The sequence below is a fragment of the Ziziphus jujuba genome, chromosome 11 (genome assembly GCF_031755915.1).
Source record: "Ziziphus jujuba cultivar Dongzao chromosome 11, ASM3175591v1".
Taxonomy (NCBI): domain Eukaryota; kingdom Viridiplantae; phylum Streptophyta; class Magnoliopsida; order Rosales; family Rhamnaceae; genus Ziziphus; species Ziziphus jujuba.
The window spans coordinates 16,934,726-16,950,468 of NC_083389.1; the positions used below are offsets into that span (position 1 = coordinate 16,934,726).

Consider the following 15,743-nt stretch of genomic DNA (forward strand, 5'->3'; position numbering starts at 1 on the left):
GTTGTGGTTTGTGGAAGAATCTAAAAAAGGTTGGGGGGGTTTGGCCATGTTGTGATATTCTTCCTTGCACTAATACAATTCTTCTTGCAACTTCTTTATGGGACCAAATCTGTACATCTACCAAAAACCCTCAACTATCTATCTCTCTGCTATTACTCTAATACTAGTACTACATATCTATTTTTCTCTGCCGTAAAAAAGCATCCAAAATCTTGCCATAAAGTGAAAGAATTGAATATCACCTTTTTAGGTTGAACAAGACATTTCATTCATTTATTTATATATTATATACATGTGGAAAGAGACATTTCTCCTTTCCCACTCCCAACTCTCTTCTATATTTTATCACCACCCCCCCATGTCATAGGATATCTTCTTTTTGTTTATTTTACATAAATACCAAACCCCAAGCATTTCTACACCCACAGTGTCTGGATTCCCAACACCCTCGTCAAATTACCTAATCACCCTCCTGTCCCCATCATCATGTTCTTCATGCTTCATACCATCTCGCTTTATCTGTCTCTCCATATATATATATATATATATATATATATATATATATGTATATATATATATATATATATCTATCAAGCCTGTTATATATATATATATATATATCTATCAAGCCTGATATATATATATATATATATCTATCAAGCCTGTTATTATGGCAAAATCGCATGGATGACAGCCATTAGATCTGTATAACCTGTGTGATCTATAGATAGTTGGCTTCTTTCATGTGGTGGGCAACTTTCCCTACCATACCATAGCATTTTGGTGTGTGTATATATATATATATATAATTACTTCTTTTTATGAATAATATATATAATTATTATACCTTGGAAACATATTTGCATTATAAAATAAGAAAGTGCTATTATGTCAAAATTCTAAATGTTTCATTAGTGATTTTAAAATAAAAACCTAGTTATATAAATAACAGTTTTTAATATCTATCAAATCAATAAATTTTTAACATAAAATAAGAATTATATTTCTAACAGGTTGTATAGAATATTATAGATGTAGTACTATAAACTACCAGTCCATTGATATTGTGATAACATTTAAATAGAATTATATTACTTGAGCACACATGATGTAATTGATTTTTACTTCTACTTTTGGTTGCAATCATTTTTTCAAAGAAATTCATACTTGGAATATATGTTATATACACTATGTGAAAATGGTAGATTAACGGTAACTAATATCACAAAAAAAAAAAAAAAAAAAAAAAAAAACCGTCTTTCAATATTAATCAACAACACCGAAGTATGGTATGTTATATAGCTCATAAAAGACGCTTCTAAAAATAAAACTTCGTTAGATCTTGAAGTAAACGATGCTCAACAACTTCATCATTTAATCCGTGGCACGCAAATAAACAAACGACGCTTAGACAAAAAGGCATAATTTAAATACAACTAGGCTCAAATATATATATATATATATATATATAACATCAATTGATCTAAAGATTTTAAAATCAAAATCTCCTTTATCAATCCTTTAAAAATGTATTAGTGGTTTACTATATATCCATATAAAGTTTTATTAGTTTACTAAACTCACATATGGTATTAATGCATTTATAAATTAAATTTCAGCTAGAGTGTATATCCATATATTATATATATATATATATATATATGTATATATATATTCTGATTTTAATTTGGAGTGGAGTGAGCGGGAGTGGTGGTAATTTTGAAACATTAAAGTTTATTCTTGTCCTTTTTTCATTCTTAGCTCCTCTTTATTCCCTTGTGAAACTACGATGAAGCTGCCCAAGAGCCTCCATATGTATTATCTTTATTTCATGCACGTCCCATGAAAGAAAAGATAGCATGCACGTTGCTCTCTCTCTCTATCTTTCTCTCTCTCATTCTTCTCGATGATAAGCACATCTTTATTACTATATAATACAGGTGAAAAAAAAAAAAAAAAAAAGCTCGAATCTGGAACAGAATAAAGCAATAAAGAAGACTCTCAAGTAACAAAAAACAAAGACTGACAGACTGAAAATGTAAATTCTGTTACTACTATATAAAAAAGATTCCAGATTTCCAATAGCAAAATTTTAACTTGATGAAGCCCACTTCACTTCCTTTTTAATGGCCCTGAGGAGCCATTAAAACAAACCTTTAAAGCATAAAGTCACTCCCTCTCTCTCTCTCGAAGATTATATCAAGCATGATATACATATATATATATATATATATATATTAATTAATTATATATATATATATATATACTTCTTGCAATAATAATGCACCTGCAAGTACTTTTGTTTATGAATTAACTTGAAGTCACTTGGTGGGCACCATCTAAACTAAAGTTTTCTCTCTTAACAATCTAAAGCAAAATTCCTTTTTTATATATATTAGCAAACATAAAAGAGCAATTTGAAACTCTAATGCAGAAATCTCATTTTCGAGCCAGAAAAGTTCTTCACATTTTCTGATTACGTACTAAAGGTTGGAAACCCTGTATACTTGACCAACAAATTAATAGTTAATATTGCAAGAGTTCATTACATGGATCATTCAGTATAGTATATTTCTTTTATTAATAGCATTTATTATATATATATATATATATATATATATATACTTCTACTGTTATTAATTTAGAGTTAAAAAAGGTGCTACTAATTCTAAGTGCTGCAGAGTACTGCAAAACAATGTGTAAGCACGATTATATATATATATATATATATAAATTTTCTGCTGGACGTTATCTCCTAATTTATGTTCGGTGTCTGACGCTAGTTTGCATGTAATTGATGTCATGTATATAAATATTTATACCTAGAAATATATTGGTAATTGTATCCAACTGTTCAAGACGTGATCCCAACTGAATATCTTTCATATTTTATGATCTGCCAAATTAAAATACAAGCAGTACATATGTCATCAGCATGGAACTGGCTGCAGGCATAAAAATTTATAGAATCCAAATGTAAAATATTCTTGTAGTTCCATATATAAGAATACCAAAAGAATTCATTTCTCTACTTCGGAATTTTCCCACAACATGAAATATTAAAGAAGTGGAGAAAGAAAAGCAGCTGGTATGTAAGGAATAAACATTTTCATTTCTATAAAAAAGGGAAATTATATGAAACCCCTATTCATATTTTTACTAACACATTTCAGCACGAGTAACAAAAGTGAATGTTAATTTTGCTCAAACTCATTGGTATTTACTCTGTTAAAAAAAAAAAAAAAAAGGAAAAAAAAACATTATACAAACATCTCAAAAATAATAAAATAATAAGAATAACCATAAAGACGAAATTGAGTAATCATAATGGTGATGATTTTCATGCAGAGGGAATAGATTTTGCTTTGGGTCTTTGGTTCTCCTTCCATATATTTTTTTTTTTTTTTTTTTTTGTCAGAAGAGAGAGCAGCCTTTCATGGTTTCTCTTTTCTTTTCTTTTCTTTTCCTTTTTCTTTCTTTTTCCCTTTTGTTCTATTCTCTCATTCTTTCCAACACCGGACTGTTGCACAGTTAGTTTCAGTTGAGAAGCAGGCACTTAGAGAAGCTTATAGCAAAGGGACCCAACTGAGAAAAGGAAGTAAAAGAGCAAAGTATACATGGATGGGTTTCTTGGCCTCATGTTGAAAAGAACTTTGAGAGGAATAGAGGCTTCAAGTACTAATGATGATGATAATGATTTTGTCTACAAGGGTGTCTATTTTTTTTTTCTTTTTTTTTCCGTGGGTTTATTCTCTCAATTATTTTCTTTTCTTTTCTTTCTTTTTTTTTTTTTGGGTGCTCCTACCCATGATGATCTGGGTTGTCAGGATCAGGCCAGAAGGAAGAGTATTTCATCCAGTCTGCTTCTTGAGGGTTTGTCATGGAGGATTCCTATAATCACAATCAAAAGCAGATACCAAACATTAGGCATTAGGGTTTCTCCTAATTTTTGCTATTAATTAAAAAGACAACAAAGAAAGATTTTCTAGATTTGTGTTGATTAGTTCTAAGTCACTATCATCGCCATTCTCTTCCCGCATAAAAGGGATAAAGATCGTAATTTGATTATTCTTATTTACTTTTTATTTTTTGAAGAAATTGTTCTTATTTACTTCAATAGGTATTGTTTACCTAGATCTTATTCAAATTCTAAGAGTAGCCAGTTAAAACATATAATATTCCCCCAACTCACAAAAGATAAAAAAGGGGAAAAACTTAGCCAAGATATAGAAGTTGTTCACTAACCTTTTCTTAAAGGCAAAAAGAGAGAAAAAGAGAGAGTGAGAGAGAGGTCCTAATTAATCTCCACAATTATGGGCTTCTGGTTTCACATGCATGCCTACTACTATATACCCTTTATATTTACCATGCCAATATATATATATATATATATTTACCAGTTCACAATGTAAAATTCCTTAAGAATTTTTTTTTTTTTTTCAAGAAAGAAAACAAAATCTACTTGTAAAGCCATGACTCCTGTGAAGCTGTTAAGACTTATGTTATCTTTTCTGTCTAGGTCACTAAAAAATATTCCACTCTAGATTTGTTTCTTTTTCTTACTTTTCTGTTTTTAATCTTTTTGTTGTTGGTAGAATTCTTACCAATTTTATCATTTTAGAAACCAATCAGAAGATATTAATTTAAAAAAAAAATTAAAGAGATAAAGAGGAAAAGGAAAAAAGGGTTTCTGCTTCTATCTTTAACTTAAACAAAATAATAAAATAAAACTTGGATTTTTAATTTTTTTGGGGCTATCTTTCGGTTCTTTCTAATATCCTTATACCTTTATTTCTTCTACATGACTTAGGTGTCATTATGAGGAACAAAGGTCATAGATTTCAGAGTCAAAAAAGGTAAAGATACTCACTTCTTTGATATTAGTTGATGTGCAACCCATTATTAATTCCTCCAAGCCAGATGCAGACCTTCCTCCCAGTTTATGATGCTGTTGCTGCTGCTGCTGCTGCTGATGTTGTTGTTGCTGTTGATGTTGTTGATGCTGTATTCATGCATTCAAAAAGAGCACCACCGGAAAAAAAAAAAAAATTCATCTTAATAATCATGTCTGCAACAAGAATTAAAAAGTGAAAAGGCAGTTTAATGTTTGTAATATGCAAGCATATCAAAAGTTAAAACCATATATGATATCTCTATCTGGCTAATATACCCAAACCATGACTATTCAAATAATATCATCAGGTCGATTTAATACAAGATATTGAAAATATATATAATTTATAATAGAATAATTTCATTTAAACCATCAATTTTATTATAATTAAATTTAAACCCAATACTTTTGAAAAATATTCATCAACTTATTTTTAATTTTTTATATCAATCAAAACAAATCTTTTTGTTAATTTTTACTAATTAATTTTAATATTAAAGGTCAAAAAAATTAAAAATTAATATTTATAATTGAATGATCATGAAAATACAAATTTGACATTTAATTACTAAATTTAACTTGTAAAAGCTAATATATAAGAGGTTAGTGACAGTTTTTTAGAAAACGTGGGGTTTAACTGTACTTCGAACAATATCAAAGGGAGTTTTTCCATCATAACATGTTAATGGGCTATGAGTGTTTTTACCTGGAAATTTTCATTTTGGAGCATTATTCGAGATACGTGGTAAGAGTCTTGATCAAGAATAATGGAGGTATGATGGAGAGGAGGTGGAGAGATGATGGTCGAAATAGGGTGGGAAGGACGACTGATGTGGAAGGCTGTGGTTGCAATTTGATGATGTACATGTTGAGGTTGATGCTGATGTTGATGATGAGGAGGGTGCTGATGTTGATGATGATGATGATGATGATGCTGATGTTCATGGGCCATATGGTGAGGTCTTTGGTGGTGATCCGGCAACTCATCGCATGTGCCTGTAGAAGCTGCTGGGGCTTCCCTTGCTGTTGAAGCATCTCCTATTCCAACCTGCAAAATGGTCACCCCCCATGAGTAAATTTAATTTGCGACTATGTCCATTTTCAACTACTTATATTGTTCTTATTTTAGAAAAAACAAAAAATAATAATAATAATAATAATAAAAATCCTACTAATATTGTTCTTTATTTTGTGTATATATATATATATATATTTTTAGCTCTAATAGTTTCAAAATTGATTTGAAATCCAAATTCCACCATTTTGGTGGGTAATTAATCTAGTTTTAGTTAGCTGACAATGATCGATATATAATGATCAAGTGAGGTCCATGGAGTTTGTCATGCATGCTGCATATGCAAGCAATATTGGGTCTCACAAACACATATATTAATATAATATATATGTATATAGATGCATGTATTATATGACACCAAGGAAATCTTACTTTATAATTAAAAGCTTAATTATGAGTTAACTCCCGTGTATTTTATGCAACTTAATTAATTAAAAGAGCAAATTTTATGTCATTGTATATATAATAAGTGTTTTATTGAATATGTAACCAATACTATAAGTTGCATGGAAAAAGGCTTTTTTTATTATTATTAGTTGTTAGAAAAATCAAAATATTTTTGCATGAATGAGAAAAATAAGAGAGAAAAAGGGGGAAAAAAAAAAAAAGAATTGTAATTACCTCATCAAAGCTTTTCCTGAAAGGGGCAAAGCTGAAGTGGTCAGATTTCAAATGAGGAATGTCCATGGCAGTGTAAGTAGAAGAAATCTGAGCAGCAACACCAGCTGCTGAAATCTCATCTGGTGATCTCTGTGGAATACTAATCTCCTTAGAAGAACAACTCCCACTTCCGCTATCTCTTCTACTACTGGGGTCCACATTGCTACTCCCTTCACCAGTTGTTGCACTGCATTGCCTTGGTTGTGTTTGATAAAATATCTTAGAGACCACAAGCTCTCCTTCTTTCTCTTCCTCATGCTGGCCAAGATGGTATTGATGCATAACCCAGTTCGTCTTTTCGGGTTTTCGATTCTTACCGAAATTCGTATAGAGAACAAGGATTTTCTTGCAGCCTTTCTGTTTTCCATTCACCATTACCGGCCTTGTCTTTCCGGTCTTGTGCCACCTCGTTTCGCCACCTTGTAGGTCGCATTCGGTTTGGATTTTTCTTCGTTTTCTTGTCCCGGTCGTGTAAGCTTTCGAAGGTCTATGGAAGAAATGCCTACTCAACCCATCTCTTGTGACTCCTGCAAGAAATGTATGTTTGAAAATGGAATTTCAAAAATCAACAAAAGTTAGGTTGACTTAGGTGCAACAAACTGTGTGACAAATGTGTTTGTATTAATTCTTCAAAGTCATAACCAAGAAGAATTACTACGTGCATATATATTTATATATAATAAAATTAAAATTGAAATTATATATATATATGGTGGGGACCTGGAAGTTTTTCAGGATGGGTATAACAAATCCCATCTTCTCCTTCAATTGTGGGGATAAACTCATCTATCAAAGGGTGAGACTTCATGTCTTTGGCTTCGACCTTTGCTTCAAGATGTTCAATAAGTTCTTGGTCTGTTGGATCAAATTTCACTCCTGCAGGTAGACCTAACCAGTCCTGAGAAAAGAAAAATCAATATTCAAATTTAAGTAAACAAGAAAGCAACAAAGAAGAAATTAAAAAAAAAAAAAAAAGGGAAAAAAGAAAGAAAGAAAGAAAAGATGAAAACCCTTTAATTAAATTCAAAATTTGGTTTAAATGGTAAAAACAAGAATTACTATATAAGAAAGCTATCAATAGCATCTTTTCATATACTACTCTTCTACCTATGCTTAAAAAAATTTTAAAAAAATCAAATCTAATATGATATTGTTTGGAAGCCAAGAAAATTATTATTATTATTATTATTTTATTTTTGGGATTTTTACCGGCTTTCCTTCGAGTTTGTGTCCACAACCTGGGCAGTGCTTTGATCCACACATCTGATGTTCTTCAAGCTTTGCATCGATGAGATCCGAGCTGCTGATAGACCCCAAATTAGCCTTACTCATCTCTCTTCTTCTTCAACCTTGTAGTAGGAGATGCTGTCTTCTTTCTTTCAAACTTGACTTGTATTTCTCTATCAAATATTTGTCACCTTTGAAACACAGCTTGCTACTCATATCCCCACTTTGCTCTCTTTCTATATAGTTATATATATTATAACAAATATTAATTGTGTGTGTGTATATATATATATATAGGTTTCAAATAAAAAAACAAGAACAGAAAGAAAACGAAATGAAATAATTTGATGGGTAGGTTGGAATATGGAAATATTACAAGGAAGATGAATAAAATTATATGATATGAATTTGTAAGGTTCTACAGATGTTTTTATTAAGCTGGAAACAAAAAGGGCCAAAAAAGAAAAAATCAAGAGAAAATCTTTGTAATATGTGTGAAAAAAAAAAAAGAAAAAGAAAAAAGAACTGAGTTAATTCTCAAGCATGGGATTTTCCTTTTTCCCTTATGAAATTCAATCTAAATCAAGAAAATTTTTAGAACCCAGTTGAGAAAATAAGCTCCTCAAGGATGAAAAATATAAATATTTCTCTCCCAAAGAGAAGAAAAAAGAAAAAACTACAGAGTAAGGGGAAGAAGAGGAAGAGAGGAAAAAAGAAGAAACTGTCACAGTGGGATTGAGCTATAAACCTGCTTTAACCAAGGAAAACACCAGAATTCCCTCTCTACTTTAACCGAAGCCAGTGACAAAAATTAAAAATATATATAAAAAAAAATAAAGAATAAAAAAAAAGGAAAAGGTACCCTCAAACCTATAATACAATAGCACCTTTAAGGTCTTTGATAATTTAAGAAGAGCATATGTATGTTGGCGGTTTATGAGAGAGAAAGAGAGAGAAAGAGAAAGAAGATAGAGAAAGAGAAAGAAAGAGAGAAAGAAAAACAAAAGAAAAACAAACCCAAGTTGGGATTTTGTAAAGCTAGCAGCTGAAATGGCCTCTCTCTCTCTCTCTCTGTCTCTCTCTGTCTCTCTCTCTCTCTCTCTCTCTTCCTCACCTTTGTTTGAGCCTTGACTACAAAAGCAAAAGGCAAGAAACGGCCTTCACAGCTGTTACTACTTAGGCACACATTCAAAAGCAGAGAGAGACCAACCCTTATCTTTCTAATCCCCTTCTATTTTTATTTTTAATCAAAAAAATATTTATATATTTAATATATCATTAATATATTATTATGTAAAAATTGATTGGTGTATTTTGATGGTGAAATTGTGGGTGTCAAACAAAAGTTAATATTATATGAATTTTATAATAATCATAAAGAACTATAATATTCGGTAATTAAACTTTGAGTAATAAACAAGAAATTATTTTTACAGTATCATAATTTCTTTTTCTTTTTTTTTAATAAAGCAAATAAATAGATGTGGAAAAATAGTAGAGAAGAAGAAAAAAAATAAAAATAAAAATAAAAAGGATGATAAGGAGCTCACATGGGTTTTGAGCTGGAGTGCTGATGATGATGCTTTTGTCAAATGAATGTTGCAGAGAGAGAGAGAGAGAGAGAGAGAGAGAGGAGAGAGAAAGAAAGAGAGAGGTATTAGAAGGTTGCTTGATATGCAAGGCAAATGAGCAGTATACTTGATGGACCACCACCACCCCTTCTAATCAGAACTTATACAAAATCATAGAAAAACAAAATAATTTTTTTAGAAAAAAAAACATCTACGAAACTTCAAGCACAAGCATCAAATAAATTATATATCTCATCCAAAAAGAAATAAGTTAATATTTTTAAAAAAATCCCAAATAATCATTTTTACATGGTACCATGCATATTTTTCTTCCCTTAATTTTTTTTTTTTGGTTTTTTTTTTTTTTTGGTCGGTTTGTTTTATTTCTACATAGGTGGAAGTCTAAAGTACTTTTCACTCGCACAAATTAAATTATACATATTAACCAAAACATATACATATATATATATATATATATATATATATGTATATATAGTTAAGTAGAGGTAGAAAACTAAGAAGAGGAACCATTAAAGTAGGGCCCAGATCGGAAATCTTGTGCTCTCAAAAGTGTGTTGATCAGATGATGGTTAAGCTTCACGTTTATAACATTCATTCATCAAGGCAGTCAAAATTCACATGATGGGAGGGTCCAAATAATGTTGGCTCAACAGAGAGATTACCATTATTGCTTATTTCCCTATTCTTTTTTTGTGTTTTTGTTTTTGGTCTTTTACAAAATATTTAGTCAGAGTGAGGAATATACGTTAGAGAGGACGAAATACATAATACAGTTTTATATGGTAATTATTTTATGATTAATTTATAGAGAGTGCCTTGGTGTGTCAGCAGTCATAAAAAAAATTAAGAAATTAACTATTTGATCAACTAACAACCATTTGTGATAATTATTAATAATTACTTTTGACATTAAAGATGGAGATATTCAAATTTAAATAATTATCAAAAATAGAAAAAAAAAATAGCAGCTTTTACTGCTAAATTGTCTCATCCAAAGACAAAATCATTAACACTTAATAGGTCTCATATTACAAATATTATGAGTTGTTATTTTTTTTCCTAATTATGTTTTGTATAAGAAAATTAAAAAAAAATGTACAAATTTGAATGATATATGTATATATATAGAATTTTACTATTTATTATTACTGATGATCATACTGATGGAATTATATCTACCAATTTGATAATAATCAATTGATTTTATTCAAAGATAAAAAATTATATGACAAAATGAACTCATAATAGAATTTGTTAATTAAATTGTCATTTCAATTATCAAATCTATTAGTAATTACTACTGGAAATAATAATATCTTTCACACACACACACACACATATATATATATATAACATAAAAAGGGAACCAAAACCATTCATATTAAACAAAATTTTTGATTAGTTTTCTCTTTTTGTCCCATAAGGGAATGAAAGAATCAGATTGCCCAGATTGGTTTATCCAATAAGTTGACTTTTGACGATTGAACAGGGGAACCCTCATGTCTTAAACACTGTTTTTATGCTCTCCATTTGGTATTGTACATATTGTATCTATTGGTGTAATATTTTTCGTTTTATTTTTGTTCGGGTACGGAAAATAAAAATTAACAATTTGTTTCTTTTTGGTGGGTCTAAAGTTAACGATGTTGTTTAGGAATATCAGCTGCACAATGAAAACAAAAAGGGTTTAATTCTGCTTTCCATCTAAAATATTCCAACAAAGACTGAAGGTTGCAAATTGATAGATATTTGTAGGGGAGAAATACTACTTTTTTAAAGAATTTAATTAGAATACGAACTAGAATGTTTCTCACAAAGAATAATACCCTTCATACGCCTTAAAATTTTATGGAGATTCAAGAATGAAATAAGATTTTTGGAAGAGTAACCTGCATTAGTATAAAAAAATAATAATAAAAAAAAAGAAAGAAAACAAAAAAATCTTCAACACGTACGGTTTGTAAATTTTGTAGATCAGTCATCTTTTATATATATTTTCAGAAATTATAAAGACATCCTTTTTTATTTAAGTATATAATATATTTATATATATAGGAAAATTTTACGGTGCTGATCATATCTAAACCGATGTTTTTGAAAAAAAAAAAATCTAAACTTTGTTGTGTATATATACACAGCGTATACAGCAAAACCGATGCTTATACATACATAAGTTCCAAAAAACATCGGCTTAGATTTGATTCCTATGCGGATTGGTCTGCACTGTAAAACTACTTTATATATATATAGATATATATATTTTTTTAATTTTATTTTATTTTTAAAATTGTTGTTTATACATTTATTTTAAATATGATTTTTTTTAAAAAAAATATTAATATACAGAGAACATAAAATTGGTGTATTTACCATGAGAAGTGGATAAAATACATAAGTGCTATTATTATAATACTATAGTATAATTATACTTGATTAGTATAAAATAATACTTTAATTTTATTCACAATTTTCACAGGATATTTACTGTTCATTATATATATATCAAGACTAGCTGATATTATATTAAGAATAAAATGGATAAATAAATAAAATTGTAATCAATTAATAATTAGGTAAAACTACAACAATTTCTATATTGGGTAGATAAACATTAATTTACTCAGGTAGTTGACAGTCCTATACATATAGTTATGTTAACAAAAGCATGTATATAGCTACTGCATCTGCATATATATTCACCACAAAAAAAAAAAAAAAAAAAAAAAAACCGCACTTTTTCAAGGCCTACCGACTTATATAGGAAATTTATTAAGAAAAAGCTATCTACGATTATTTTGCATGCAAAGGACAAGGACCCAAAAGCATCATGCTGTCTGGGATTATTATTATTATTATTTTTATTTTTATTTTTTTAAAATGATAGACAATTTGCTAATCCATTCAATTACATATGGTGTATTTCAAGCACATGCATGTGTTCTTTGAGCTGCAGCTACTGCCCATTACCTTCAAAACTTGAGTCAGCATGCATACCTACTTTAAAATATATATATATATATATATATATGCGCTACATATATAGATAATTTTGATAAACTGGGGACATACTCTCAGCCGATAATAAAATGGTGTTTATATATAAAAATATTAAAATGATGATATTTTAATTAAAATTAGAACTAAAATATTTAAAAGGTAAAGTAAGAACTTTTAACATTTAACATGTTGCATAATAAATTATGAAATGAAAAAAATATCAAAACCCCTATGACAACATACTTGATAAAATATCTGGATAAATTAATTTTTTGGGGTTAATTAGCCTGGCAAAGACATAAAAAGTGAGGGTTATAAATTATCTCACTATATATTGTCTGTGTGTATATATATATATATATATATATATTTGGTTGAAAGTAGCTAGTAATGGGAAAGATCAGAGCTAGTGATGTTTTTTTTCATTAAAACAGAATGTTTAGAAGGTCAAAAGAACATTCATCAATGAGTTTGTAATAATGATGTTTATGCATGTCTATGAGTTTTTCTCATAATCAACGACATCAAAACTGCATTGGGTGTGTCTTGCAATTGATGGTTTTACATAACATAATAAACTCCATATTATATCTCATCACGGAAAGTGGAAGGTTAGAAGAGGACAACACTTGAAGAATTTTCTTTTCTTTACTTATTTTCCTTTTCCTCTTTTCCTTTTTATTTTTATTATTATTATTTTTTGGTCCAAACATGGCAGACTGGCAGATCAATAGAAGATAAGAAAGAGAAAAAAGATATCCAACCCCCAACTCCTAACCCCCAAGAGGATGAAAACGTAAAGAATAATAGCTTTAAGTTAAATAAGATCATAAATGTTTTTAATTAAAATTTGAATTTTTGGTACCAATATATAATATCAATATTTTTGCCTTTTGCCCTTTATAGTATTGAATTAGCACCAGTATATTTTTAAAATTTGCAAGAAGTACATTATCAATCAAAAATTTACACATTGTGACTATTTAACTGCTAAAGTTTATTAATAAAATAAATTTTTTATTCCAATTATATCCCTACTCAAGGCAGGGAAATCTGCTTGCGTGCAATATATATGCACTTTAATAATTATAAGATCACAATTTTGAAGATTTAGACAAGACTAATAAAGGGGTAATATATAAAGTTATTGACACCGTATGAGATATGCCCGAACCCTTGAAATTTGTTGGAGAGAGAGAGAAAGAGAGAGGGATAATTCGTACGGAGAAGAAAAGCTTGTGACTAGTTGGGTGTGACTGCTAGAGGCATGCTAGGGGAGAAAAAGAACGATGTTAGGTTTATCAAACATCTGCCAATATTGCTTCTCCTTTACTTCATCATTTTGTGTTTTTTTTTACTTTAATATTTCATACCCATTTCTCAGGTACCCACCAAGAAACCCTCCTCTGCCTCCCATTTGAGTTTTAATTGTTGTTTCAAACTGCACATCATAAGCTATTTATAGTAATTTTTTTTTTATTGAACGAAATTAAATTAAACTAATTCAACCTTAGTATACTAAATAAGCAAAACCAAAGAAAAAAGAAACCAGTATTTCCACTATGGGTGTGAAAAATCCATCTTACAAAAAGTAATATGTGACACATTATTAACCAATCACTTTAAATATACTTTCTTAGGCATAATTTTGTTTCCATGAGAAATTGAAAACAACAACAATAATCTTATCTGCAATTTTTCATGGCACTAAGTTGGACAAGAAATGGGCAATGGACCATTAGTCTAACTAGATTACGCTTAATTTTATGAATAACAAATCTGTCATTTATTGTTATTATTATTTTTTACCCAAAAAAATAGTTAATTTTTGGGGGAAAACATATTTTGTTTGTTTATATCCTGCAACAAATTAATTCACATGGTTGTTTCTTACATATAGCTAGGATAGAAAATTTGACTTATAAGTTGCAGCAGTGACAAATAATTATTGATAAAAATGATGTAATAACTTCGTGTTGAATATATGGTTTTTTTACCTCAATTTTCATCCAACTTTGATGTTCACAACCAGAGTGGGAAGAATTGTCACCTCCCATGAACCAATGGATGATAAGCTGAATTTTCAAACAACAATATAAGACCTTAAACAGTTTAAACCTAAACAACAATATAAGACCTTAAACAGTTTAAACCTAAGCCTTATCATCAACTTATGTGGAAATATTCTCAAGAAACAAACATAAATTCAATACAAATAACCGCATCTTCCCTCACAGGCTAAGTGTCACGGTCCTATCGTTCTAGGTGCGCAACGGGGTCGTGCGGTGCTTACTCGCCCCTTACGGGTAATAAGCCAACCGTTAATGTCCATCGCAAGCAAATAATCCACACGATATTAGTATTGTGCAAGCACCAAGCAAGCAACAAAATAAAGCATGTAATCACAATCATTAGCAAAGGGACAGTAAACAAGGCAACAACACAATTGAATGGAAATGCGTTCGTTTTATTCGATTTCAATAGAGAGAATAGCAGAGAGGTTTACAAGTATGTTATTAAGAGTTCTCACCTATGCCAGTAGTCTAACCCAACAACTTGCCGACTAACCACCCCCTTTTAAAGAGTTTATTTATCCATTTTAATGCTGGCAGGAATATATATGAAAATGTACGAGGAATCATAATGGCACTATTTTTTACAAAACAAACTATGATCCAAGCAAGTGACTATAGGCTTGACTAATGGCCCTGAATAAACTTGGTTTGATGATTACAACCAAAATACCAAGAGACGAATAACTCTCACACTAAGCTTATGATATTTCAAATTATAACTTCTAAATCTAACTCTTTGAAAAAAAATGAAAATCCAAACTCAATATTAAGGTTGACTCATAATGCTAATAATATCTTGGAATCTATTTGATTAGATTTTGATTTTGATAGATATACACCTATCTAGATATACAAAATATAAAACGAAACAACTTAAACATTTCTATTATTGTATTTGAATCCATATTTAATTCTATGGATCCTTAGGATTGGTGTATTTTTTTATTTTTTATATTATATATTTTAATTATCATTTTTATAATTGTATTTTTATTTTATATATTATTATATCTTGTTGATGTATATTCGCCCTTATTTTCCAGACAATTGAACCTACAAAGCCCATCTCGAAATCAAATTCAACGTCTGAGGCTTGGCCTTCCCATTCTCTCAAATGGGACCCATCTTTTTTTTTTTTTTTTTTTGATAAATATCGAATGGGACCCATCTATTCTGGGGACTGAGATTGACAATGATTAGCAGCTCTCCAATCAAAGAAAACC

General features: G+C 29.6%; 1 protein-coding gene across 3 annotated transcripts; it reads right to left on the minus strand.

Moving 5' to 3' along the window:
• Positions 1–3,228: 3,228 nt before the first annotated feature.
• On the minus strand, positions 3,229–8,892 carry LOC107432797 (NAC domain-containing protein 75). 3 transcript variants are annotated; one of them, XM_060812480.1, is made up of 7 exons: positions 8,874–8,892; positions 7,839–8,092; positions 7,350–7,527; positions 6,591–7,156; positions 5,601–5,942; positions 4,871–5,002; positions 3,229–3,891 (listed from the first exon to the last, which is right to left on the minus strand). In XM_060812480.1, exons 2-7 carry the CDS (start codon positions 7,959–7,961, stop codon positions 3,802–3,804), a joined length of 1,431 nt encoding a protein of 476 aa, XP_060668463.1. In that variant the 5' UTR covers positions 7,962–8,092; positions 8,874–8,892; the 3' UTR covers positions 3,229–3,801. The 3 variants fall into 3 exon arrangements, with proteins under 3 accessions (XP_060668463.1, XP_048322135.2, XP_060668464.1); XM_048466178.2 differs by lacking the exon at positions 8,874–8,892 and adding an exon at positions 8,605–8,835; XM_060812481.1 differs by lacking the exon at positions 8,874–8,892 and adding an exon at positions 8,744–8,761.
• Positions 8,893–15,743: the final 6,851 nt, after the last annotated feature.